The following is a 25,210-nucleotide window of genomic DNA, read 5'->3' on the forward strand; positions in this document are numbered from 1 at the left end:
TTAAGAATGAAATAGTTTTGGTTGATAAAATTAAAGAAATCGATTTAAAAAAAAAAAAAAAAAAATGCTATTTCTCCCAGTAAGGAGCTATACAAACACAGAGTTGAACTTCAATTGGAACATAGCTTATTATTAACATCCTCGATTGAAAATCAATTAATGAGCACTAGTAGTGATTTTTATATTCATAGTGATAAATCGGGTAAATTATTGGCTAATCAATTGAAATTCGATTCGGTTAAACGTCAAATTACTAAGATTCGTAAACACGATCATACTTTCACAGTTGATCATGTTGGGATAAACAAAACCTTTCAAGAATTTTATACCTCTCTATATCACTCGGATTTTCCTCATGATTCCGATTTCATGCATGATTTTCTAGGTAAGTTGAATTTCCTGAAATTATCACCCGAAGATTGTTTATCATTAGAAACTCCCATTACGGAAGAAGAAATAATAACTGCAATCTCATCATTGAATTCTGGTAAAGTACCTGGTCTGGACGGGTTTACAGTGGAATTTTTAAAATTTTTTTCCTCCATTCTCTCTCCAAGGTTGTCTAGAATACTCAAAGAAGCAATCAGTTTAGGTAAATTACCACAATCGTTTTACGAAGCCTCTATTTCCTTAATCCTTAAAAAGAATAAAGATCCTACTGATTGTGCATCATACAGACCGATATCTCTTTTGAATGTAGATTCAAAAATTTTTTCAAAAATTCTAGCAACTAGGTTAGAGAAGGTGTTACCTCAAATTATATCTATGGATCAACTGGATTTATTAAAAATCGTTATTCATCCTTTAATATTAGGAGGTTAATGAATATTGTTTATACTCCCTCAGTTACTACCCCGGAATGTATTATCTCATTAGATGCTGAGAAAGCCTTTGACAGAGTCGAATGGCCTTATTTATTTAATGTTCTTGAGAAATTTAATTTTAGTCTGACATTTATATCTTGGATTAAATTGTTGTATTACTCCCCGGTAGCCTCAGTTTGTACTAATAATCATAGATCTCCTTTTTTATATGCCCAAATTTTTATATGTATTTCAATCGGTTCCAATTTTTATCCCAAAATCTTTTTTCGATAATGTAGACTCAAAAATTTCCTCGTATATGTGGCAGAACAAAAATCCTAGGTTAGGTAAAAGGTATTTACAGAAACCTAAAAAGGAAGGGGGCTTGCCCTCGCGAATTTCAGATTTTATTATTGGGCAATTAATATTCGATATTTAAAATTTTGGTTACGAGATTTGGATGTATCTTTAAATCCACAGTGGGTAAATCTTGAATGTAATTCATTACAAGGGTTTTCCTTGGGTTCAGTTTTAGGAACTTCGCTTCCTTTTACTTCTTCCAAATTGTATAAACAAATGAATAATCCAATAGTTAAGCATACTTTACATATATGGTTTCAATTTCGAAGAATTTTTGGGTTCAATCAATTTATTTTAGCAAGTCCTATTATATCTAATTTCCTTTTTCAACCTTCCACTATGGATCAAGCTTACTTTGATGGGAAAACCAAAGGTATAATACGTTTTCGTGATTTATTTCTGGATAATTGTTTCATGTCTTTTGATCAACTTTCTAATAAATATAACTTACCCAGATCTCACTTTTTTAGATATCTACAGATTAGAAACTTTTTAATTACTGTTTCTCCTAATTTTCCACACCCATATCCAATGGACACTTTGGAAAAAATTTTAGATTTAAATCTCTCTCAGAAAAGTGTTGTAGCAATTATATATAATATAATTATGAATTTATGTCCTGATGTTTCCAATAAAATTAAAGCTGACTGGGAAAGTGAACTTAACATTACTATACCGATTGAAAATTGGGAAAGAATTCTTCAGTTGGTTAATTTATTCTCTATATGTGCTAAACATGTTGATACAGTTTAAAGTAGTGCACAGGGCTCATATGTACAAAGATAAACTATCTCGTTATTATTCTTATATTAATCCAATATGTGATTGATGTCATTCCGTGATAGCTTCTTTAACTCACATGTTTTGGTCATGTCCTTTGTTGGAAAAATATTGGAAAGACATTTTTGACATTATTTCAATGATTTTGAATATAGATTTACAACCTCATCCAATTACTGCTATCTTTGGATTGCCAATGATAGATTCAAATTATCTAACCTCTTCAGCACGTAGGATGATTGCATTTCGTACTCTAATGGCTAGAAGATCCATTTTGCTGAATTGGAAAGAGATTAACCCTCCTACGGTATTTCATTGGTTTTCACAAACTATGGTATGTTTGAATTTGAAAAAAATTAGAAGTGTGGTTTATGACCCTTCCATTAGATTTGAAAAAACTTGGAGGCCATTCATTCAGCATTTTCATTTGATGTAATTTGACCATTTCCAAACTTGTTTTATTTCTCTGTGCTGTTGGTTGAGAGGAACGGAGTCGTTGACACTAAGGTTTTCTTCTTTCCCATTTTCAAGTTGTTAGTATTGCCCAAGTCTTTTAGTTTAGTTGACTAATTCTGTTTAGTTTAGGTTTTTTTTTGGGGATGGGGTTTGTTTTTTTTTTCCTTTTTAATGATTTTTCTTCAGTTTTTTTTTGCTTTGTATTATTCATTATTATTCTACACGATTGGGAGCTTCATCAATTTTTACTATTTGGTTTTACAATTACTCATTTTAAATGTAACAATGTATCTCCTACTAGTGTTTTTGCTTTATGTTTTCATTCTATGAAATTAATAAAAAGATTGAAAAAGGAAGAAAGGAAATTTATATTAGGCAGGAAATGGTGTTGGATAGGCAGTTGGGTCTGAAGGCTGATAAGTCCCCGGGACCTGATGGTCTGCATCCCAGGGTACTTAAGGAGGTGGCTTTAGAAAGCGTGGACGCATTGGTAATCATTTTCCAATGTTCGATAGATTCAGGATCAGTTCCTGTGGATTGGAGGGTGGCTAATGTTGTTCTTCTCTTCAAGAAGGGAGGAGGAAAGAAAACAGGGAATTATAGACCGGTTAGTCTGACGTCGGTGGTGGGAAAGATGCTGGAGTCAATTTTAAAAGATGAAATTACGACACATCTGGATAGCAGTAACAGGATTGGTCTGAGTCAGCATGGATTTACGAAGGGAAATCGTGCTTGACTAATCTTCTGGAATTTTTTGAGGATGTAACTATGAAAATGGACAAGGGAGAGCCAGTGTATGTAGTGTACCTGGACTTACAGAAAGCCTTTGATAAAGTCCCACATAGGAGATTAGTGGGCAAAATTAGGGCACATGGTATTGGGGGCAGAGTACTGATATGGATTGAAAATTGGCTGGCTGACAGAAAACAGAGTAGCGATTAACGGGTCCCTTTCAGAATGGCAGGCGGTGACCAGTGGAGTACCGCAGGGTTCAGTGCTGGGACTGCAGTTGTTTACAATATATATTAATGATTTAGATGAGGGAATTAAAAGTAACATTAGCAAATTTGCCGATAACACAAAGCTGGGTGGCAGTGTGAAATGTGAGGAGGATGTTATGAGAATGCAGAGTGACTTGGACAGACTGGGTGAGTGGGCAGATGCATGGCAGATGCAGTTTAATGTGGATAAATGTGAGGTTATCCACTTTGGTGGTAAGAACAGGAAGGCAGATTATTATCTAAATGGAGTCAAGTTAGGAAAAGGGGAAGCACAACGAGATCTAGGTGTTCTTAGTACATCAGTTACTGAAAGCAAGCATGCAAGTACAGCAGGCAGTGAAGAAAGCTAATGGCATGCTAGCCTTCATAACAAGGGGAATTGAGTACAAGAGCAAAGAGGTCCTTCTGCAGTTGTACAGAGCCCTGGTGAGACCACACCTGGAGTACTGTGTGCAGTTTTGGTCTCCAAATTTGAGGAAGGACCATCTTGCTATTGAGGGAGTGCAGCGTAGGCTCACAAGGTTAATTCCCGGGATGGCGGGACTGTCATATGTCGCAAGATTGGAGCTACTGGGCTTGTATACTCTGGAATTTAGATGGCTGAGAGGGGATCTTATTGAAACATATAAGATTATTAAGGGATTGGACATGCTGGAGGCAGGAAGCATGTTCCCACCGATGGGTGAGTCCAGAACCAGAGGCCACAGTTTAAGAATAAGGGGTAGGCCATTTAGAACAGAGTTGAGGAAAAACTTTTCACCCAGAGAGTGGTGGATGTATGGAATGCTCTGTCCCAGAAGGCTGTGGAGGCCAAGTCTCTGGATGCTTTCAAGAAAGAGATGGATAGAACTCTTAAAGATAGCGGAATCAAAGGTTATGGGGATAAGGCAGGAACTGGATACTGATCGTGAATGATCAGCCATGATCACAATGAATGGGTGTGTTGGCTCAAAGGGCTGAATGGCCTACTCCTGCACCTATTGTCTATTGTCTTGGGCCGGGACCCTTCGTCAGGATTTGACTGCTACTTTTATCCCTTATTTGGGAGTGAGAAAGTTGGGAACCCCAACTGTAAAAGACATGTTGAGGTGAGTTTAACCCTGCTTGAACACCCCCTCCCCCCCCCCACCCCGCCAGTCAGCTGGTCTGCAAGAATATTGTGAATATTAAGCTGGTCCACGGTGCAAAAAAGGTTGGGGACCCCTGGTCTATATTGATCTCCAAGGAATGGTTATTTTGGTCAGCCATTCACTAAGTGTAAACATTGTCCAGCTGTTCTATTAAATAAGGCAGGAGCATGCTTTCTGTTGAAAATGCTTGCGTTTGGAGATAAATCATCCAAGAATTTTTTTTTTGAGCCTTGTAGGAAAATAGCTATAGGTGTCTAGTTCAAAATTAATGCTTTAGTGTTCCTAATCTAGTTTTAACACTTGAGTCAGAAGACTCTTGCTGCTTGCTACTAGATATGCATTGGGTTTGGGATAAATTTGGTCATGCACTTCAAAGATTGATGCATCTTGGCATAAGTGGCAGCAAGAGTTTGGATCTGGGCAGTGAGTGTCATAATTAAGGAAAATTGACAAAGCAATATATTGGCAAGTTCTCTCATGTAGCATGGAATTACTTAATTTCTTTCCAAAATGAAGTCCATGTCTTCAGTTGGTATTACTAGCCAATCAGCATAGTTGAGTATTCTCTAAAATCATAATCTAAAGAAAGGTGTAAATTTAAAAGTTTTGGAGAAATTTCCCCGTTTGGAAAGTGTATTTCTAAATCGATTCAGATGGAAAGTGATAATAAATGACTGGTACTGGGTCTGGAGCTGGTATCACCCACCCACTTTCCAAACTAAGCAAATACAAAACAAATATACAATGTTTGAATTAAACCTTGATTAGGAAGAAAGAAATTTTTGATTATTTGTAAGCTCAGCTATTCCTGTTAAACCAGTAATTTAGTCCATTTTTAAAAAAAATATTTACTGAATAAAATTTTTTTTAAATTGCCAGACTGGAAGAATCACTCAAATGTCCATACATAATGCCCTTTTTGTAATTCCATCTGTTGAAATTTTATCAGCAATTTTATTTGGGCTTGGAATTGCTTGGCTAAAATACTCAAGTGGGATATTAGTGTTTGCATGTTTTTACAGTGATGACATTGGAGGCATTGTGACTTCCTCCATATTACAAAATATGCTGGTTAGTAGTTTAATTGGCCACTGTAAATTGCACATTGTCGGTGAGGTTGTGGAAGGAGTGAAAAGGATAGTTAAGAGAATCATGAAGGGATTTGATGCAGAAGAGAATAGATTACAGGGAAAGTGGGTATTGATGGGATTCATCTAGGAGTTGGTATTGTATCATGTGAGAATTCAGTGGTGTTTGAGGCTACGTCCACACTACGCCGGATAATTTTGAAAATGCCGGTTTTGAGTAAAAACGACAGGCATACACACTAAGTGTTTTTCAAAATATCTCTGTCCACACTAACACGGATATTTGGGCGAATCTCCTCTACTGGGCACGCGCAGGACACACAGAAAACAAGCGAAGAGGAAACTGTATACTTAGTGCGCATTTGTTCAGTTACAGAGTAGAAAAACTTCAAAGGAATTGCTCTTGGCTTTCGCACAGGAGGACTTAAAACTAAAAAAAAAAAAGCAAATACTGGAGCTTATGGAGGCAACTGATAGCGAGTTCATGGACAGTATGACCCGGCTGAGGACGAACATTGAAAAACTGACTAACTCTGTTGCATTAATAAAGCACCTTGTTAAATGTATTAAAACATGTCTGCATCGGTATTATCTTGTATTTCCATACAATGTTACGTTAGGCTGTTACACATCTATTGTCAGAGAAGTACTTGCATAAATAACTAAACCACCTTCATACGAGCAAGGACAGAAAACAGGGTAAAGTGTGTATACTTATTTATTCAGTAAGCTATGGGTCAAAGTATTTGGTGAGTACACTTCTAACTCTTCTGGCTTCAGTCTCGTTGCCGTCTGTTCTGACATTGTTAGGTTATGTTGGGGGTTGCGTTCAGGAAAACAACGAAATGCCGCGCTGCGACCATCTGTTCCGGCACGTCATGACAGCGTTTTTAAATAGTCAAAGGAGCTCACTTTACAATTTAACTCTCACGCCGTTCACACCGACTGCGCGTTATAACAGCCGTACGGCAGTGCTTGTGCAGTACCAAGCAGAAGCAGAAAAAGCATTGTTGTGGTGTTGTCATGACAGTGTTTTTAAATCTCTCCGTTTACCCCGTGCACACTACAACGGATATTAGGCGTTTTCAGATTTATTCACTCTGGAGACAGTTTCTGAAAATCTCCGTTTTCGCGGTATGAAAATGCTGCTTTAGTGTGGACGGAAGGTCAAAACGAAGAGAAAAAGCTTCGTTTTCAAAGTTATCCGGTGTAGTGTGGATGTAGCCATAATGTTAATCTCAGTGCATGTTTGATTTTTTTGTAATCTGGGAAATGTATGCTGTTGAATATGTAAATGTCTGTATTGGGTGCTAAATGCTCAGACTTTGTATCTGTCTTCCATTTGCTTGTATTTATTACATGTTTTAATGAGGGCTTTACTAGAACTTTGTCAAGCAGAATTTGGTACTGTAGCATAGAAATGTTAGGACAATTCATAAAACTTTTTGAAGTAATCTTTAATCAGGGTCTGGAAAGGAAAGAGGCAGAAACGTAACCTGAAATGTCGTGTTTGTGAACCAGAATGACTTAGGCAAAATGGAGCAAACTAAATTGGCAACATGCAACAAACTGTGGAAAACGCATTTTAAGTCATTGAAATCCTACTTTCCAAAAAGACGGGCTTGTTTGCCAGCTGACTAGGTAGAATTGTGGTATTGAATGAGCTTAACTTTCCAGTGCAATGTGCCATATCATTAAGGAATTTGTTGTGCTGCAGTTTTCGGGTCTCTTTGACTAATGTGTTGTGTACAGACTGCATTTTGTTTTTTCTCTTTGATACTGGTGTTGACTGAGGAAATGCTTAAAGGAAGCGGCATTAAAAATTTGAAATGAAGCCAAAAGTCTCTGGTCATACAAACTGGCGCTGGGATTTTAAATTGCTGGAAGGCTTCAACAAAAGGAGTCATGTGATGATGGTGAAATGATTGGGGGAAGAGCTCTAGTTGAGATGCTTGTTGTAAGAGTCCTGATGAAGGGTCTTGGCTCGAAACATGGACTGTACTTCTTCCTATAGCTGCTGCCTGGCCTGCTGTGTTCCACCAGCATTTTGTGTTTTGTTGCTTGTAAGTATAGAGTTGGATGTTCTAAAACTTGTGTAATGCAGTGTATTTTGTCACCATTGGGAAAACAATCCTTCAACCATAACTACTTCTGGTGTTCTGCATTGGGCTCCCTTATGTGCCTAGTGTTGTCTTAGCAGTCTCTTTTGTACGTCTGGCTGTGGTTTTTGAAATGGGTTTAAAAGGTGTTTCATTCAGTAGCAAGTCATAGAGTATCAGGCAATCCATAATGGGAAAGAATTCTTTTTAGAAGTCACAGATAACATTTGACATAAAGACAGTTTTTAAGCTGGTGTACTTGGTCTTTCCAGGATAAATCCAGTTGAAGTTGTGAATGAACTAATTCTGGATGCTGATCGTAAGCCATAGGAGCAGGTTTGTGCCATTTGGCCCATCAAGTATGCTCCACCATTTCATCACGGCTGATCCATTTTCCCTCAACCCCATTCTACTGCCTTCTCCCTGTTGCCTCCAATGCATTGACTAGTCAAGAAACTATTAACATCTGCCTTAATACACCAATGACCTGGCCTCCACAGGTGTCTATGGCAATGAATTCCACAGATTCACCAACCTCTGGCTAAAGAAATTCCTCTGCATCTGTTCTAAGTAGATGTCCCTCTATTTTGAGACTGTGCCCTCTGGTCCTAGATTGCCCCACAGTAGGAAACGTCCTCCCCACATCCAATGGGGCTTTCAAGATTCAATAGGTTTCAATGAGATCCATTCCTTAGTCTTCTAACTTCTAGTGAGTACAGGCCCAGGACCATCAGATACTCCTACAGTAACTGCTTCATTCGTGGAATCATTCTCATGAACTTCCTCTGAACACACTCCAATGTCAGCATATCTTTTCTTAGATAAGGGGCCCAAATCTGCTCTGAAAACTGGTGATACATCACCAATGCCTTTTAAAGTGTCAGTGTAACATCCTTGCTTTTATATTTTAACTCCCTCAATTCCTTCACTGCCAGCTCAAACTGCAAGTTAAACTTTACGGAATACTGCATGGGGACTCCCAAGTCCCTTTGCACCTTGGATTTAAAATTTTTCTCCCTATTTAGAAGATGGTATATACTTTTATTCCTTCTACCGAAGTGCATGACTATACACTTCCCAGCACTGTATTGTCTGACACTACTTTGCCCATTCTCCTAATCTGTTCAAGTCCTTCTGTCTTCTCCATTTTACCTGCCCCATCACTTCGTATCATCTGCGAACTTGGCCACAAAACTATGAATTCCGTCATCCAAATTATTGACACATAATGTTAAAAAGCTGTCCCAGCACCAACCCCTGTGGAACTCCGCTAGTCACCGGCAGTCAACCAGAAAAGACTCCCTTTATTCCCACTTTACCTCCTGCCAATCAGCCAATCCTCTATCCATGCTAGTATCTTTCATGTAATACTATGGGCTCCTACTTTGTTAAGCAGCCTCATACGTCACCTTGCACTATATCCTAGCTGTATTATTGATTCATTCAGTGCAAGTACAACATTTTTAACTGGAAATTTGTACAATATTTTTATTCAATCAAAAGTTGTGGGAAAATGAATATGATGGAGTTGGGTGTTTGGGGGGAGGTGGTAGATGAGCTGCTGCAGTAATTCAGCATTTCTGCATGTAAATGTCCATTTACCTGCAGAGATGCTGCCTGACCTGCTAGGTTCCTCTAGAAGTTCATTGTTTGGCTGTAGCTTCCAGCATCTGCACTCTCATGTCTTCTGGGTGTTAGCAGCGGCGGTCTGTGAAATATTCATTCTAACCTGTAATTGGAGGAATGAATGACCAACAAACTAACTATCGGGTTTGTTCAGGTGTAAATTTTTAACCTTTTGACTTTTATTTTCAGAAGCCTGATCCATGATTTGGAGTATGTTCAATTGTGTTTTTCATCATACCCTGTTTGCCTTCTTTTGTGTTTAAAACATGAAATGATTGGCATGGTAGTGTAGAAATCAGCGTAATGCTAATTCAGCACCAGGATTCAATTCCCATTACTATTTGTAAGGAGTTTGTATGGGAATTTCCTCCCAGGTACTCCAGTTTCCTCCCACGTTCTAAAGATGTTGCAATAAGGTTAGTAAGTAGTGGGCATGTTATGTTGGCGTCGGAAGCACAATGACACTTCGAACTTTGGACTCTCACCACCAGGGTCAAGAACAGTTACTGCAAATATTCAATGCTTTTCTCTTCTATCAGTCTACTTCCCAAAAGCCCTGGAAACTGCAGTTATTTAAGTTACTTTTATTAAAAAAAAAAAAATAATCATCCTAGGTACCCCAGTAATTAATATTAAACTTGTGTTTAAGTAAAATTATTGAAAAGGTGGTTTATTAGCAACATAATAACTTTTTGGCACTAAGCAACTATGGATGTTTTCCAGTCTGGATTTCGACAACACCGTAGCACTGAGACTGTTCTGGCTAAGGTTTTAAATGACATCTGCTTAAATCATGATGAAGTTTTAGTTTTGGTTTTACTGGATGTTCGTGCTGTTTTTGATATAGCTGGCGATTACTGGATAGACTGGAAAACCGGGTGGGATTTTCTGGTATAGTCCTTAAGTGATTTAAATTGTATTTACAGGGATATTTTGTATCGATTGGTAGCTGCATATCTGACTGAACAAAAATTGCATGTGAGTGTCTCAAGGGTCCTTGCTAAGGCCTCCTCTGTTTAACGTATACATGCTCCCTGTAGCTCAAATCATGGTAAGCAACAAAATATCTTAATTATGCCAAAGACACTCCAATTTATGTGTCACCAAGTGACTGTGGTCCCATATTATCTCAAACAAAGCAGTACTGAACAAATCACTGATTGGATGTGCCAAATTTTCCTCCAGTTAAAGAGAATGCTGAAATAATTGTTATGATGCCAAACAGAACATTCAAAAGTTGATGCTCACTTAGAATCCCTGTCTTTACAGATCACAAACCAAGCCAGAAACCTTGGTGTTGAGATGGACTATGACTTAAATTTTAACAGCCACATTAAGATGTAGCCCCCGGTAAGCCTCAGGCTCGCTCAGCTCGCTTTCGCTGAGGGAGAGCAGCCTTCGGCCCCGCCAAACTGGGTATTCAAGCTTGTGTGGATGCTGTGTGATGTACCCCACCCCACCAAATAACAGACAATACACCATATGCGATTAAATGATTACACTTTATAGATCTTACTGGAACTATAATTAATAGAGATAAAATATAAAAGGAAAGTAAAAGGCTCCAAACTTATCAAAGTTCAACCACTTCGTGCACAACAGTTGGAGCTCAATTAACGGAGTCGTCTTTCAACCATTCGATCCCCTCCGACCACCTCAACTCACCGCCTGGGACCAACCACGGTGGTTGACCAGACGCTCCACATGAGTCTGTCTTCATCTCCTCTCCTTGCCGAAGACCCTGGGCCTCGGACTCCCGCTCGGGGTCCGTTCTGCCGCCCAGCTTACAACATTGTGTCTCCTCTCCCCGTCCCCATCGCGCCTTCTGCCTCAAAGCCCGCGAAAAACAATAGCTTACAGACACACAAGAAAGAATAACAGTTATTCCAGTTTGTTCGTTCCCTCTCTTATCAATAATATAGTCATAGTCATACCTTATTGATCCTGGGGGAAATTGGTTTTCGTTACAGTTGCACCATAAATAATGAATAGTAATAGAACCATAAATAGTTAAATAGTAATATGTAAATTATGCCAGTAAATTATGAAATAAGTCCAGGACCAGCCTATCGGCTCAGGGTGTCTGACCCTCCAAGGGAGGAGTTGTAAAGTTTGATGGCCACAGGCAGGAATGACTTCCTATGACGCTCTGTGCTGCATCTCAGAGGAATGAGTCTCTGGCTGAATGTACTCCTGTGCCCACCCAGTACATTATGTAGTGGATGGGAGGCATTGACCAAGATGGCATACAACTTAGACAGCATCCTCTTTTCAGACACCACCGTGAGAGAGTCCAGTTCCATCCCCACAACATCACTGGCCTTACGAATGAGTTTGTTGATTCTGTTGGTGTCTGCTACCCTCAGCCTGCTGCCCCAGCACACAACAGCAAACATGATAGCACTGGCCACCACAGACTCATAGAACATCCTCAGCATCGTCCGGCAGATGTTAAAGGACCTCAGTCTCCTCAGGAACCCAAACAAGCAGAGAGAGAACTCCTTACATCGCAGATATTACAGAAAAGCCATTTAAATTATAACATAACAAAGAAGCCATTTTGTTAGCCTTCGCCGTAACATAAAAGAAGAATCCCCTTACAAAGCCAGCCTACTACCATCTTAAAAAAATGTAAAGTAAGAGCTAAAGGGTTTGTGTCTCAGCATAGGCTAGAAAAACTCGTCCATGCATTTATTTTTTAGTAGGCTTGATTACTGCAATGGTGTATTCACAGGTCTGTTTAAAAAAAAGCGCCCTCAGACAGCTGCAGTTCATTCAGAACTTTGCTGCTGGAGTCTGCAATAAGACCAAAAAAGTAGAACATATCATTCCAGTTCTCAGACCCCTGGCTTCCTGTCCGTCAGAGGATTGACTTCAAAACTGGTTTATAAAGCACTGAAGAGTCTCGGGTCAAAATATATCTCGGATCTCTTGCTGCATTATGAACATTCTCGAGCTCTCAGGTCATCTGGTGCTAGTCTGCTTTCTGTCCCTAGGGTCAAAACTAAACATGGTGAAGCAGCTTTTAGTTACTATGCTCCATACATCTGGAATAACCTTCCGAAGGATCTGAAGTCTGCCCCAACTTCAAGCTCTTTTAAATCGAGGCTTAAAGCTTTCCTTTTTGCTGTAGCTTTTAATTAAAATCTCCTGCACTATAGCCTCACGTATCCTTTGTGATTTTATTGTATGCTGTCTGAAATTTGTTTGATTATTAGATCTTGTTCTATGTAAAGCAGTTTGAACTGCCTTGTGTTTGAAAAGTGCCATACAAATAAACTCGCTTGCTTTCTACCTGTTAGGCTCTTGAACAGAAGGGGATAACTACACTTGCCCATCTATTGAGGGGATAACTACACTTGCCCATCCATTGAGATGTTCCCACAGCCAATAACCTCACTTTAAGGATTCTTTATCTCAGTATCCCATTCTTGTTTTATTGCTATTTATTTATATTTGCATTTGCACTGTTAGTTGTCTTCACTCCTAGTTGATCTTTCTTTGATTCTGTTAGTTACTATTCTATAATTTTGCTGAGTGTGCCTGCAGGAAAAATTAATCTCTGGGTTGCCTATGGTGATGTATGTACTTTGATAATAAAATTTGCTTTGAACTTTGGTCATTGACGCAAATGACGCATTTCAACTGTTTCGATTTACATGTGATAAATGAAACTAATTTTTAAAATTTTTTTAAATCTAAGTGCTATTTTTAATGCTTTGCTACAGGCTTTATTTTCCCTCTGACCCCACAAGTCTACTTGAATTCTAGGCCTCTGTTGCAACTTCCCACAAGAGTGGTCCATGTGGACTAGCCCTTGATGGCTGATCTCATTCTCCTGCCTCCAGCCAACCTTATTGTCATTTTAATTGCTTGTAGTATTTAAGGCCATCTGACTATTTTTCAATCTCTGCATCGAAGACTATACAAAACACTTGAAATAGATTTAAATTTAAAGTCAATTTCAGAAATGAGTTGTCAGCATTAATACTTAATGAGAAAAGTCTTTTTCCACCTTCTCAGTAAATTCCTTTCAAATGAAGGAACCATGCTTTATGTATGCTGGTTGTAGCTGGAATATATGCAAGGTTTATATGGCCCCTCACCTTTCTAATTTTGTTCTGTCTCAGACTCGGTCCAGTGGCAGAATAGGTCAGTTGCCATTGAGCTGCATTGCATTACTTGTGTAATCCTCTGAATCATTGGAAGAAAGTATTTCTTCCATGCAATCTATGCTAGTGGTTAATTGTTTTTCTTTTTTATGTGCACAATATATGAAGGCAAATTGAATCTTTTCTATTGTAAAGATACCAACAGATGTTGAAAAGTGCCAGGATCGCGTGGAATGCTTTAATGCTGATCTAAAGGCAGACTGGGATCGGTGGCAGTGTAACAAGAGGCAGGATTTCCGGCATCTATTAATGGGAATGGCAGACAAAAACATCCAGTATTATGAGAAGGTAAATCTGTGATATGAATGTGCATGCTATGCTGCCTGACTTTTTAAAACTATTCTTTCGACCACCTATTTCTACTGTTTGTGGTTTGTATTTATGCCTTAGTGATATCCCATGCAAAAACAACTGGTATGTTACTGCTGCTTGCGTATGTTGTTCTAGGAAGTAATTGACTTGCTTCCTAGTTTGAGACAAATTCTGAATTGGGGCGCAGGTTCATTTTCTCATTTGGAATTCATGACATGCACTTATCTTGATACTTGTTTTTGTGTTCTACAGTGCCTTGCAGCATGGGAGTCTGTTATTCCTCTTCTACAAGAGAAGCCGGATGATAAAAGTGAGGACCACTTGTAGCTTGTTACTTAGCATTGGTCACTGATGGCTTTCTCTCCGTCACTTCCCAGCTCAGTACTGGAATATTGCACTTTGGGGCAGGAGAGTCAGTTGATTTTGTGTGTGGCTCTATATCAATACCATGTTGTACAAGGACATAAAACTCTGCAGAAGGTGTGCTCTGTTTAGTGAAGGTTTTTGTTTTGTCCAGTATTATCTAACAATTCACTTTGTGGTCTGCTGAGTGCGGTCCATGTCTAGTACTGCAAATGGTGAAGAATATAATGTAGGCCTTTGGCTGTTGTGCTGTTTCATGAACTGTACTTTTTTTAAAAAAAAAAGTAACATGTAAGCATTTTTGATAGATGTCTAATGGCATTCCATGTAACCAACAGAGTGCACTTGGGTATGGGCTGGTACTTCTGTGGATTCGGTTGTAGAGGTTTGAGTATATCTGTACATTGGAAAGCCCCAAGGCTTGATTTGGGGATTGAGCGATTATATTAAAACCCCTAGACCAATGGGAGAAAACACCTGATACTTAAGATTTGTTCTTTTGTATTGTTATCACTACACTAGTAATCAACCTTAATTTTGTAAAATGTGATTATTCCCTTGTGCACATTAGACAGACCATGGCAGCAGGACACTAATTATTTGTGAGATTCCATCACCGTGCACTGCATGTGAGACATTTTTGAGGCCATCAATTGAAAATTAACAGCATTCCATCTATTAATATTAGGGTAAACATATCCATCCTTCACTCATGTTATTTGAGGGTATAGTATCTTTTATTTTCATTCTCTCTGTACAGTTCCTAATCCTTGATGTTATTTTCACATTCATTGTCATGTTTGTTATTTCCAAATTACCTGAAATAATGGATATTTTTACAGGAAAGGAAGAAAAGACTCACTTAATTTTTTTTTCCTCCTGTTGATTAGACCTACTTGTATCTGATTTGAGTGACTATTGCAGATAAAGGCAGAGGTATTCCTACCTATCAGATAACCCAGGGAGCAAATAATTGAAGTAATTATGAGTGTACAAAAGTGCCTTTGTTGCATTGAAAATTTTGTATAAGCAAATTTATCTGTCTGAATATTTAGCAACCCCAGGTGCTTTGTTTCCATGGCTTCAGTGTACTAAACTATGAAAGTGAGGGGGAAAACTGGCCAAGTTGCATGATTTGCACTTTGCTTTCATGCCTTCTGTAATGGAATCACTGCACTCAGTGTATTTTTTCAGTTTCTTCTGAAATGAACATTGATAGTTCACTAAACAATGGGCAGTTTTTTGAAAGTGCTGTTGTGTTGCATTAACTAATTTTTTGGTAAAAGAGAAATCTGCTTGTACTTTCTGCATCAACAATGCTGTTTCATGCTTATTTAGGTGTTCTGTGTTAGATATTTAAGGTCTTCTAACTGAACTACCATTTGAAGGAGAATTTCATTATATGTGGAAGTGCTTTGAAAATAAGGGTCTGGTTGAAGAACGAGGTTTTCATTTTTATATTTTCATCCATGGTAATTTTCCAAGAGAAGTTTATGTACCATTGAGATACTTAGCCTATCTACTCACCCATTCCTGTGCATTTCCTTATTGTGAGCAGTTTAATGTGTGAAACTAAAAACAAAGTTATTGGGTGTTCTGCTATGAGGAGTGGGTGTGAAATTTGGATTTGATTGAAATTTGCTTGTACACTTGAAATCAATGTTCCCTTTTAATTGTTCGAAATGGTATGTTCAGAGTTCTCCAAAGTTGCAGGACAGGCCTGTTTTTTTTTTGGGGAGGAAGCATTTTTTTTAAAAAAGTTCAGGAAAATAACTTTTTGGTCAGAAGAGTAATAGCAGAATATTCTTAAATGATCATTATTTTATCACACCAGTGAGATGCCTCAATGTACACTAATCTTGCAAAAACTTTGATGTTTCTTGGCTTGTAAATGGGTCATTTGGCCATGCTATAATTTATTACTATTTGTATGCAGTGATTTGCTTAAGTGCCAAAACTTTATTTCATTTTCACAGATACTTAATGTTTTCAATGGAGAAACAAAAGTGAATGATTTAAGTAAAATGATCAGACTTGCAGCAAGTTAGTATGGAGCAAATGAACCATTGGAAACTCATGGCATAGGCAAGTAGCAGTGTAAACTGTGTTCAGGGTCACTTGTTGGCTTTACTTAGTTCTGTCTTGTGGGGGAGAAAAGTAATATCAGTGCTACTGTTATAGCTGTAATGGCCCTTGTGCTTACAAAGGTATAGATAATCCAAGGCAATATTCTAATGTAAAGTTCCATTTGACAGGCTTGGGTTTGGGTGCAATTACCATATCCAGCACAGTGTAATAGTGATGGTCATTTTCATTACTTAAATTAACAATGAAATGAACTAATCAAATGTTTGTATCTCTTCAGTGTTTGCTAGTTGGAACAAATATAATAATCCCCTTTAGGGAATAGACGTGTCTAATTTCGTTAAATGTAACTCCATTGAAGGATTCTTACAACGTGGATTATTGCAGTTTTGCAAGGTACTAGTTTCTAGAAGTGAGACATTGAATGTTTTATTCCCTTGTTTTGCTGGTGGATCTTGGGGTAAATTCAATTGTAATCCTCAATTGTTTGAGGTTGTGCTTTTGTTTACTGTAAACCATGAAACATTTGATAAATCATGAAGGACTTGATCGTTAGTAAAATGAGTGTGGGCTATTTAATTTGGTACATCTTTCCCCTGCAAGTTTGGTGCTATTGCCAACATTTATTGTAATCTAATTTGTATCTATGAATTTTTTTTGGACACTATTGAATAAAGTTTTGGGTCAAGTATTTGCCTTCAAATGGTGTATTATTGTTATGCAGGAATAAGTAAATTTCTGGTGTGCACTCACTAATTCTGTCAACCCTTTCTAATCTTTGAGGAAGAAAACTAAGCATTCCAAAAATAATTTTGTTTCATTAAATGGGCAGCACTTCCTAATGTAATTTATGGAATCAAATTTATTTTACATGGGTTGTGAGCCTGGCAAAGAGTTCTGTTAAGCAGTGGATAATAAACCAATTTCTTGCTTGCTGGCAGGCATAATTGTGATTGTTTGGTAGCACTTGGCACTATTTAATGTCTCATCAGTACTTGTACTGTACTTGTGAAACATTAAAGCTATGTTATCTCCCATGTTAAAAGATTGTGAATGAGCACTGAAGGTGTGTATTTAAAAACAAAAGTAGCAGTAATACTAAGCTATCAAGAGCAACAAGCAGTCTGCTGAAAGAACTTTTGGATTGAACCCTTTCTTCCTACGGGTGCTGCATGACCTACTCATCTTCCAGCAGGTTGCTTTTTGCTCCACATTTTGATATCTGCAGTCCTTTGTCTCCAGTGAGCTATCAGTGTAATCTGAAAATTTCTAAGTCTTTTTCAGTTTGGGCAAGAGCCAGCCACTCCTCACCAAGAATAAGGTGGGGGAAGCCTGCATTGGTTTCCCTTTTCAGATGCCTGCTTTGGTTTCCCTTTACGAGTGGTAATTGAATATTTTGCTTGTAAGCCTGGAATCCAGTAAGCATGAGGAAGTTGAGTTTACAAGTAGAATGGAATAGAGACAACTTCAGTAAGAGGCACAATCTACAAAGTAAAACTTCTGTTGAGGAACTAATAAGGCAATTTTGATAATGGAGAAATTATATCTGGTTTAGTGCTGGGCACTGACTCTATCCCATTTTTTAGGTTTTCAAGCAGATATATGTTGAACTGGTAAAATTCTAGTTTTATCCTTTCTATTTTGTAAAGGTAGTTTGTGATCAGAGTTCAACAAAGCTGGTTAAATTAAAATTGTAGATTTAAAAGAATGCAAATTCTATTTTCAAGATTGTTTAATATTTCCTGTATACAAATGTAAAGGAGAATTAAATAATTGTTACTTCAGATCCGATGGAGCTTTTTTTAAAAAAAAGAACCCAATAATGTTCAAAAACAATTATAAATACATTAAGATATCTTGTATACATTGTATGTCCATAGTGATGCTAGGCACAGAAGTGTCTGTACATAAGTGACTTATTAGTAAATAAAGAAATGGTGGTTGGGTGCGTACATGAGTGGGTTAGTGGGTGGAGGTGTTGATCAGCCGTACTGCTTGGGGAAAGTAACTGTTTTCAAGTCTGGTGGTCCTGGTATGAATGCTACATAGCTTCCTCCCTCATTAGAGTGGGGAAGGCAGTACATGAGCAGGTTGAGTGGGAACCTTCATGGTGTTACAGCACCTTTCTGTACATGTCCTTGCTGGCAGGTAGGTTGATGCTGGTGATGCATGGAACAGTTTTGACTACCTGTTGTAGATCCTTCCTTTCTGGTGCAACATCGTTTCCTTGCCAAGCAGTAATGCAGCTTGTTTGGATGCCCTTTACTGTGCATCTGCAGAAAGACACAAGTTCGGTCTTCTACCTCCTCAAAGTAGAGGCATTGCTGATCTTTCCTGACTCTGCAGAGTATGTTCTGAGACCATGAGAGGTTGTGTAAAATGTGCACTCCCAGGAGTTTAAAACTGCTTGCAGTTTCCATTGCTATGCCACCAAGTTCTCCTGAAGTCGATAACCATCTCCTTCGTCTTGTTGACTTTGAAAAGTCAGTCTCACTGTTGGTGATGAACCCCACCACTGTCATATCATCAATGAATTTGACAGTGTGGTTGCTCGGGTGGTCTTGGGTGAGCAGAGTGTACAGCAGTACACAGCCCTGGGGGGCACCAGTGTTGAGGATGATAGGGAGGGAGGAACGGTTGTGCATCTGACCTTGTTAGGAAGTCCAACACCCAGTAGCAGTGGTATACTTAGACTGAGGAGTAGGAGGTTGTTCACCGAAGTCTGTGGGCAATATTTTGAATGCCGAACTGAAATCCAGAAACAGCATTCTGGGTGTCCTCATTTTCTAGGTGTGTCAGGGCCAGGTGCATCTGTCATAGAGCGGTTCTGTTGGTGAGTGTACGATGTGGTAGGAATGGAGTTTTTGATTTTTTGATATGTGCTATTATCAACCATCCAAAGTACTTGATTGGTGTTAGTGCCACTGGGCGGCGTTCATTTAGACCACAAGGCCATAGGAGATAGAAGCAGAATTAGGCCATTATTACACACATCTTCTACAACACTGTCCTCTTGTGTTGTCAAACATTAATATTTAAACCATAAGACATGAGAGCAGAATTAGTCCATTTGTCCCATCTAGTCCACTCTGCCATTTGATCATGGCTAATCCATTTCCCTCTCAAACAGTTCTCCTTCCTCTCTCTGTAACCTTTCATGCTCTGACATCAAAAATACACCCAATAACCTTGCCTCCATAGTAGCCTGTGGCAACGAATTCCACAGATTCACGGCCCTCCTCTCCATTCCAAATGAGTGCCCCTCTATTCCAGGGGTTCCCAGTCTGGGGTCCGTGGCCCCTCGGTTAATGGTAGGTGTCCATGGCATAAAAAATTTGGAACTGCTGCTCTATTCTGTGGCTATGCCCTCTAGTCCTAGACTCCCTCACCAAAGGGAATGTCTTCTGTACATCCACTTTGAAGGTTTAGAGCTCTTTGGTAAAGAAATGGTGGCTGATTTGAAGCAGCCTGGATGACAGAAGTGTTGATGATCTCTTTGAAGATGTCAGTGAGCTGGTGCACACACTTGGAGTACCCCACCTGATTTGCTGTCTGGCCCGGTTGCTTTACTGGGGTTGACTTTCTGCAGAGTCCTTCTCACACCTGCTGCTGTTAGACTGTGGCTGCTCACCTGGGAAAGTGTAGCTTTTGTTGCTGGTGTTGTGTTGCATACTTCAAAGTGTGAATAAAAGTTGTTTAGAGTGATGGGGAGGGAGGTGTCACTGGTACAGTTGATGTTGTTTTTCCTTGCATAGGTTATTCATTGAAATGATTCTTGGAGTTGAACTTCATTAAGTAGGAGGAAAGACTTGTTGCTATGGCAGCATGACCCAAAGAGTTGTTTGCATATAATGAAGTGTTTCTGCGGTGTAGGAAATAGAATACAACAGACTTCTATAAATAATGTTACTGAACAGATCAGCTATTTTTAGTAAACTTTATGAAAAATATGTTCTATCTTGGCTTGAAAACCAAAGCTAACACCCAATGCTACTTTAACATATTAGTGCTGGAGAATCGACTTGATAGTATAACTGAAGGTGAAGCACCTGATTGTTCATTGACTTAGTTTTATGGTCCCCAATTTCAAATCGCCTTGCTTTTTTCGCATTTGTAATACGTGGGCTACCTCTTTTAGGAAGTTGAGGCTGTCATTAAGAATGCAGCCAGACTTGTGCTTGGAACAATTAATGTGCCAAGTTGTGTTTTTTTTTTTGAATCTGTGATTTATTTTCACATTTTTAATTTTTTTTGTGTGGTTGAGTGTCCTTAACTTGCCAAGGTTGTGGAAAACCATAGCCTAGGATTTTTTATTTTGTGTCTAGAATGCCTCATACTCTACAAGTGTTGTCAACTAAACCATAATATTGGAATCTGGTAACATTCTTGAATGAAATTCTTTATGTAAGTATTATGTTCCCACTTTTCAGTCCTAGTGTTAAGAAAAGGAAATGGTGTTTAACACATTTATTAGGGGATGAAGCAGTCAAGGGAGATTATGAAAACTTGAAACAGTATTGTAATATTTGCAAAGTACAATTTACATTTCCATTGCGCAAGGTGCGGTTAATGGTGAGAACATGAAAAAAGGACCTGGATAACTATCAGAAGGTGGCAAGTAAATATAAATTGGTAATGTTCAGGATGACAACTAGAAGGATGCCCAATGGATCAGTGCTGACGACTGCTGTTTGAGTCAGTTGCATTTTAAAAATAACTTGTGGTGTAAGGTAACTTTGATTTGAGGTCTTTGGTTTTGGTAGAATAGAGTTCAGAATGTTATTGAAATATTGTGAGACTTAAAGTTAGCATTCAGATACATCAAATGAGGAAGGCAAACAAAATAGCCCTTTATTGAGTACATGATACAAGGAAGTTTTGCCACAACTGTACAGAGCCTTCAGAACAATGTATGCAGTCAATCAGATGCTGAAACTTCAGGCTTCACTTATTAACAAACACTAAGTTGCTGTTACCTGTGGACTTGTTAATGGTGTACTAGCAAGGTCCTGTCTGTGACTGCAGGTCTGGGCCAGATGTGGAGTTATGATCAAGAACACTGGATGTATGGAATTTAGCCAGGCCCTGGAGTAATTGAAGCAATCTGAAATTTGCCTGGTTCTTTTTCCTGTGCTCCTGTTTAAACTCAGCAGGCATCTATTTACCCGCCAAGGCTAAGCTTCCTGCTCACTGGAATTGTTTATTTCTTTTAAACAAACATGTTACAAGGTAATATGTACATGTTGCAAATGTCCAGTTTAGCAACTGGAAATGTGCTAATCTAGTACCACTGACATCCCAAGGAAGCTGATTATTTGAGTTTTCCTCAACTGGCCCTGGACTGTAATGAAAGTAGAATAGATGAGGGTTTTTTTTAAGGAAAGATTTAGCAGAAAGGCTGGAGTCCCTGGAATTTAGATAAATAACGAATCTTACTACCTTTTTTAAATGGTTGTGGATGGTAGGCCATTCAGCATTTTCACGTTGATTTAAAATGTTCTAGGCAGTAAGAATCTCTGCAGTTAAAGCCAAAGATGAGATGTGCTAGGATTCTGATGGATGATATCACAGGCCATTGGGGTTTCTCCTTGGTTCTTTGCTTATGAATTGCTACTGGCTGACTGCTATCATTATCAGTTGTTCTTAATGCATACTTGGTTTTGCTGATCTAAGTACAAAGTAGCAAGGAAAAATAATGGAAATGACTTGATGGTTAAAAGAAACATTGAAGATTTGTCTCTTTCTTTTAATGCAGTGACCAGTAGAAATTAATGATTGTATAGTTCTAAAATAGGCTTTTTTCACTGAGGAGGTAATGATTGCAGAAAGAACATTTTCTATATCTGTAAATGTCAACTACAATATTGAGCTTCTGGCAATTTTTCTAAATCTTTTTTGTAAAGGATTGGCAATTCAAAGTTGCAAAATACTGCCATCTTTTGTAATTGGTAACTAATGTAAAATTGAAATCTATGTAAATCATTTACTCTTGATGTGTGGTTCTCAGTGCATGATCGTCTGCAGTGAAAGCTTTTAACAAGTGTACAGACTTGGCTTAATGTGCAATGTGTCAAAAATTGCATCATAGGAAATTTGATCCTCCATGTACATTGGTTAGCAATTTGATTTGTGTGAAAATGTTATTGTATAAACTTTAAGTGATCATGGCTAAACTATATGAACTGTATAATTTTGATATTGCATTTCTTTACCTCAATTGATTTTAAATACTTTGACTAATAAAAATTAATGTATTTAAAAACAACATGGTACCGTTTTCTAATTTAATTCACAAGGATTTGAAATGTGACTTTTTTTATTCACCCACTTACAGAATATGCCCATTGCTGATAAGGGCTCTATTTATTGCTAAGTTAATGTCTTGCTATGTCACTTCAGAATGCAGATGAAATTTTACTCCACTGGTGTGGGTCTGGAATTACACCTGGTGTAACCAGTTAAGTGCAGTATTTTTTTAAACCTGATGGGTTTATATAGGAATCTAATATTTTTAATCATTATACCTGGTACTAGCTCTCCAGATTTAAATTCCTTACCATGAAAGTGTTATTTTAATTTTAATCAGGTTATTAATTCAGGTCTTTGAATTACTCTAGAATAATTTAACCACACTGGCTAAATGTTAGTCTCTTCACACCCTGTTCCAAAATTGATAAAGTAAACTGACCTTCACTAACCATGATAAAGACATATCATTTGTGAAAACTATTCAGTCTTGATGCCCTATACAGTTCAGCAATTAATTATTTACAATAGATAATTAATGAGCAATTCCTATCTGTTCCCTATTTTGTAAATGTGAGACTTTAATGTGTTCTCCTGCTTTGGGTTGGGAGAAGTTATGTCCTACCACCAGAGTTGATCAGGAGTGACTTTTCAAGAATGATGGTAATGGATAAAAGGGATGTAATTAAAGAGTTATTTGAGGTGGGTTTTTTTTAAAAGCAAGTGACTGGTAAAAGTTTGCGACAAACATTGTCTAACATTGTTCGGGAGGGCTTAAACTAATTTGGCAGTGGATGGGGAAATGGTGATGGGGCTGAGGATGGCAGAGGTAGTGTGTAGAGAGACTGTCAGAAAGAACAGGTAGATGATGGGGCAAAGTTGCATGGGATGAGATGCAGTGTAACGGGAACAAAACTGAAAAAAGGTGATACTATCTGAAGATGTATTCAAATACATGCAGTATACAGAATAAGGTAGGTCTTGTAGAGCAGTTAGAGATTGGCGGGTATGACGTTGTGGACATCACTGAGTTGTGACTGAAAAGAGATAATTGTTGGGAGCTTAACAGCCAAGGATACAATTTGTGTTGAAAGGGTAGGCAGGCAGAGGGAGTGGACTGGCTCTGCTGGTTTAAAAAAAAATGAAATTAAAACCTTAGGGGTGACATTGGATTGGAAGATGAAGAATTGTTGGTAGAGTTGAGAAATAGCAAGGGTAAAAAATAGTCTGGGAGTTGTATGCAGACATCTGAACAGTAGCTAGAATGTAGGCTACAAATTATAATAGGTGATAGAAAATGCATGTCAATAGGGCAAAGTTACAATTGTCAAGGGGGATTTCAGTATGCAGTTAGATTGGGGAAAATCAGGTTGGTGCTGGACCTCAAATTTGTAGAATGCCTATGAGATGGCATGTTGGTTTAGCCCACAAAGGGATCAACTATTCTGGATTGGGTGTTGTGTAATAAACTGGATTAAGGAGTTTAATTAAAGGAACCTGTAGGAGAGAATGATCATAATATGACAGATTTTTGCCCTACAATTAGAGGGTGAGTAGCTAATGTCAAATGTATTAGTATTACAGTGGAGCAATGGGAATTTATACAGGCATGACAGAGAAGCTGGCCAAGTTGGTTGGAAGGGGACACTAACAGAGATGACAGCAGAGCAACAGTGGCTGGAGTTTCTGGGAACAATTTGGAATGCACAAGATAGATGCATCCCAAAGAAATAGTAGTACTCTAAGGGCAGGTTGACATAACCGTGGATGACATAACAAGGGAAGTCAAAGCCAACATTAAAAACAAAAGGAAGGGCATATGATGGAGCAAAAATTAGTGGGAAGTTAAAGGATTGGGAAGCTTTTAAAAACCAATAGAAGGCAACATTATTTTAAAAAAATCTCGAGGGAAAAGAAGAAATATGTGAGTTCTGTGCGCACCATGATATCAAGCTCTGCTTCTGTCTGAGGGCACTCCTTTGACAAGGATCCCATACCCCGCACTAATGAACCCTACTCTCATTTCCAACCTTCTTTTCTTGGACACTCCATTCTGGTTCTATGTCTGCTCTGGGTCTTTTCATATCTAATGGCTGATGATTGATTTCAACACTCCTTTCTGCTCCAACCTGACCCATTCCGAACACTGCCGTGCACCCCCTCTGCACCAATCCCAGCCTTGTCATCAAAGCTACAGATGAAGGGGCTGCTATTGTTGTGTGGCACACTGACCTCTACCTTGCTCAGGCCAGGTGACAACTTTTAGTCACTACCTCATGCCTACACCTTAAGAGTCCCATTCCATATCATCAAAAAACTGTCTCTGAAACTATTACTGTTCTCAGTCACCCTGGAGAACTCCCAGCTACTGTCACCAAACTTGTAATTCCCTTACCCTGCACTGCTCACTTCTACCTCCTACCCAAGATCCACAAACCGGACTGTCTGGGTAGGCCTATTGTCTCAGCCTGCTGCTGCCCTACCGATCTCGTGATCTCGTATCTTGATTCTATTCTGTCCCCCTTTGCTCAGTCCCTTCCCATCTCCCTCATGACTCTTATATTCGATCTCCTCAGTAACTTTCAATTCCCTGGCCCTGACAGCCTCATCTTCATGGATGTTCAGTCCCTATACACTTCTATCCCCCATCAGGAAGGCCTGCTTTTTTGACATAAGAACCAATCAATCC

General features: G+C 38.6%; 1 protein-coding gene across 2 annotated transcripts in view; it reads left to right on the forward strand.

Moving 5' to 3' along the window:
• snx30 (sorting nexin family member 30) overlaps positions 1–22,512 on the forward strand; it is a 108,614-nt gene extending 86,102 nt beyond the window's left edge. Inside the window, exons 8-10 of one of the 2 annotated variants that reach the window (XM_072258186.1) lie at positions 13,651–13,803; positions 14,080–14,137; positions 16,167–22,512. In XM_072258186.1, the coding sequence (XP_072114287.1) occupies positions 13,651–13,803; positions 14,080–14,137; positions 16,167–16,174 (219 nt within the window). In that variant the 3' untranslated portion in view covers positions 16,175–22,512. Of the gene's footprint in view, positions 1–13,650; positions 13,804–14,079 lie in introns of both variants that reach the window. The other variant, XM_072258185.1, reaches the window with a different exon arrangement.
• Positions 22,513–25,210: the final 2,698 nt, after the last annotated feature.

Source organism: Mobula birostris, chromosome 5, assembly GCF_030028105.1.
Source record: "Mobula birostris isolate sMobBir1 chromosome 5, sMobBir1.hap1, whole genome shotgun sequence".
Classification (NCBI taxonomy): domain Eukaryota; kingdom Metazoa; phylum Chordata; class Chondrichthyes; order Myliobatiformes; family Myliobatidae; genus Mobula; species Mobula birostris.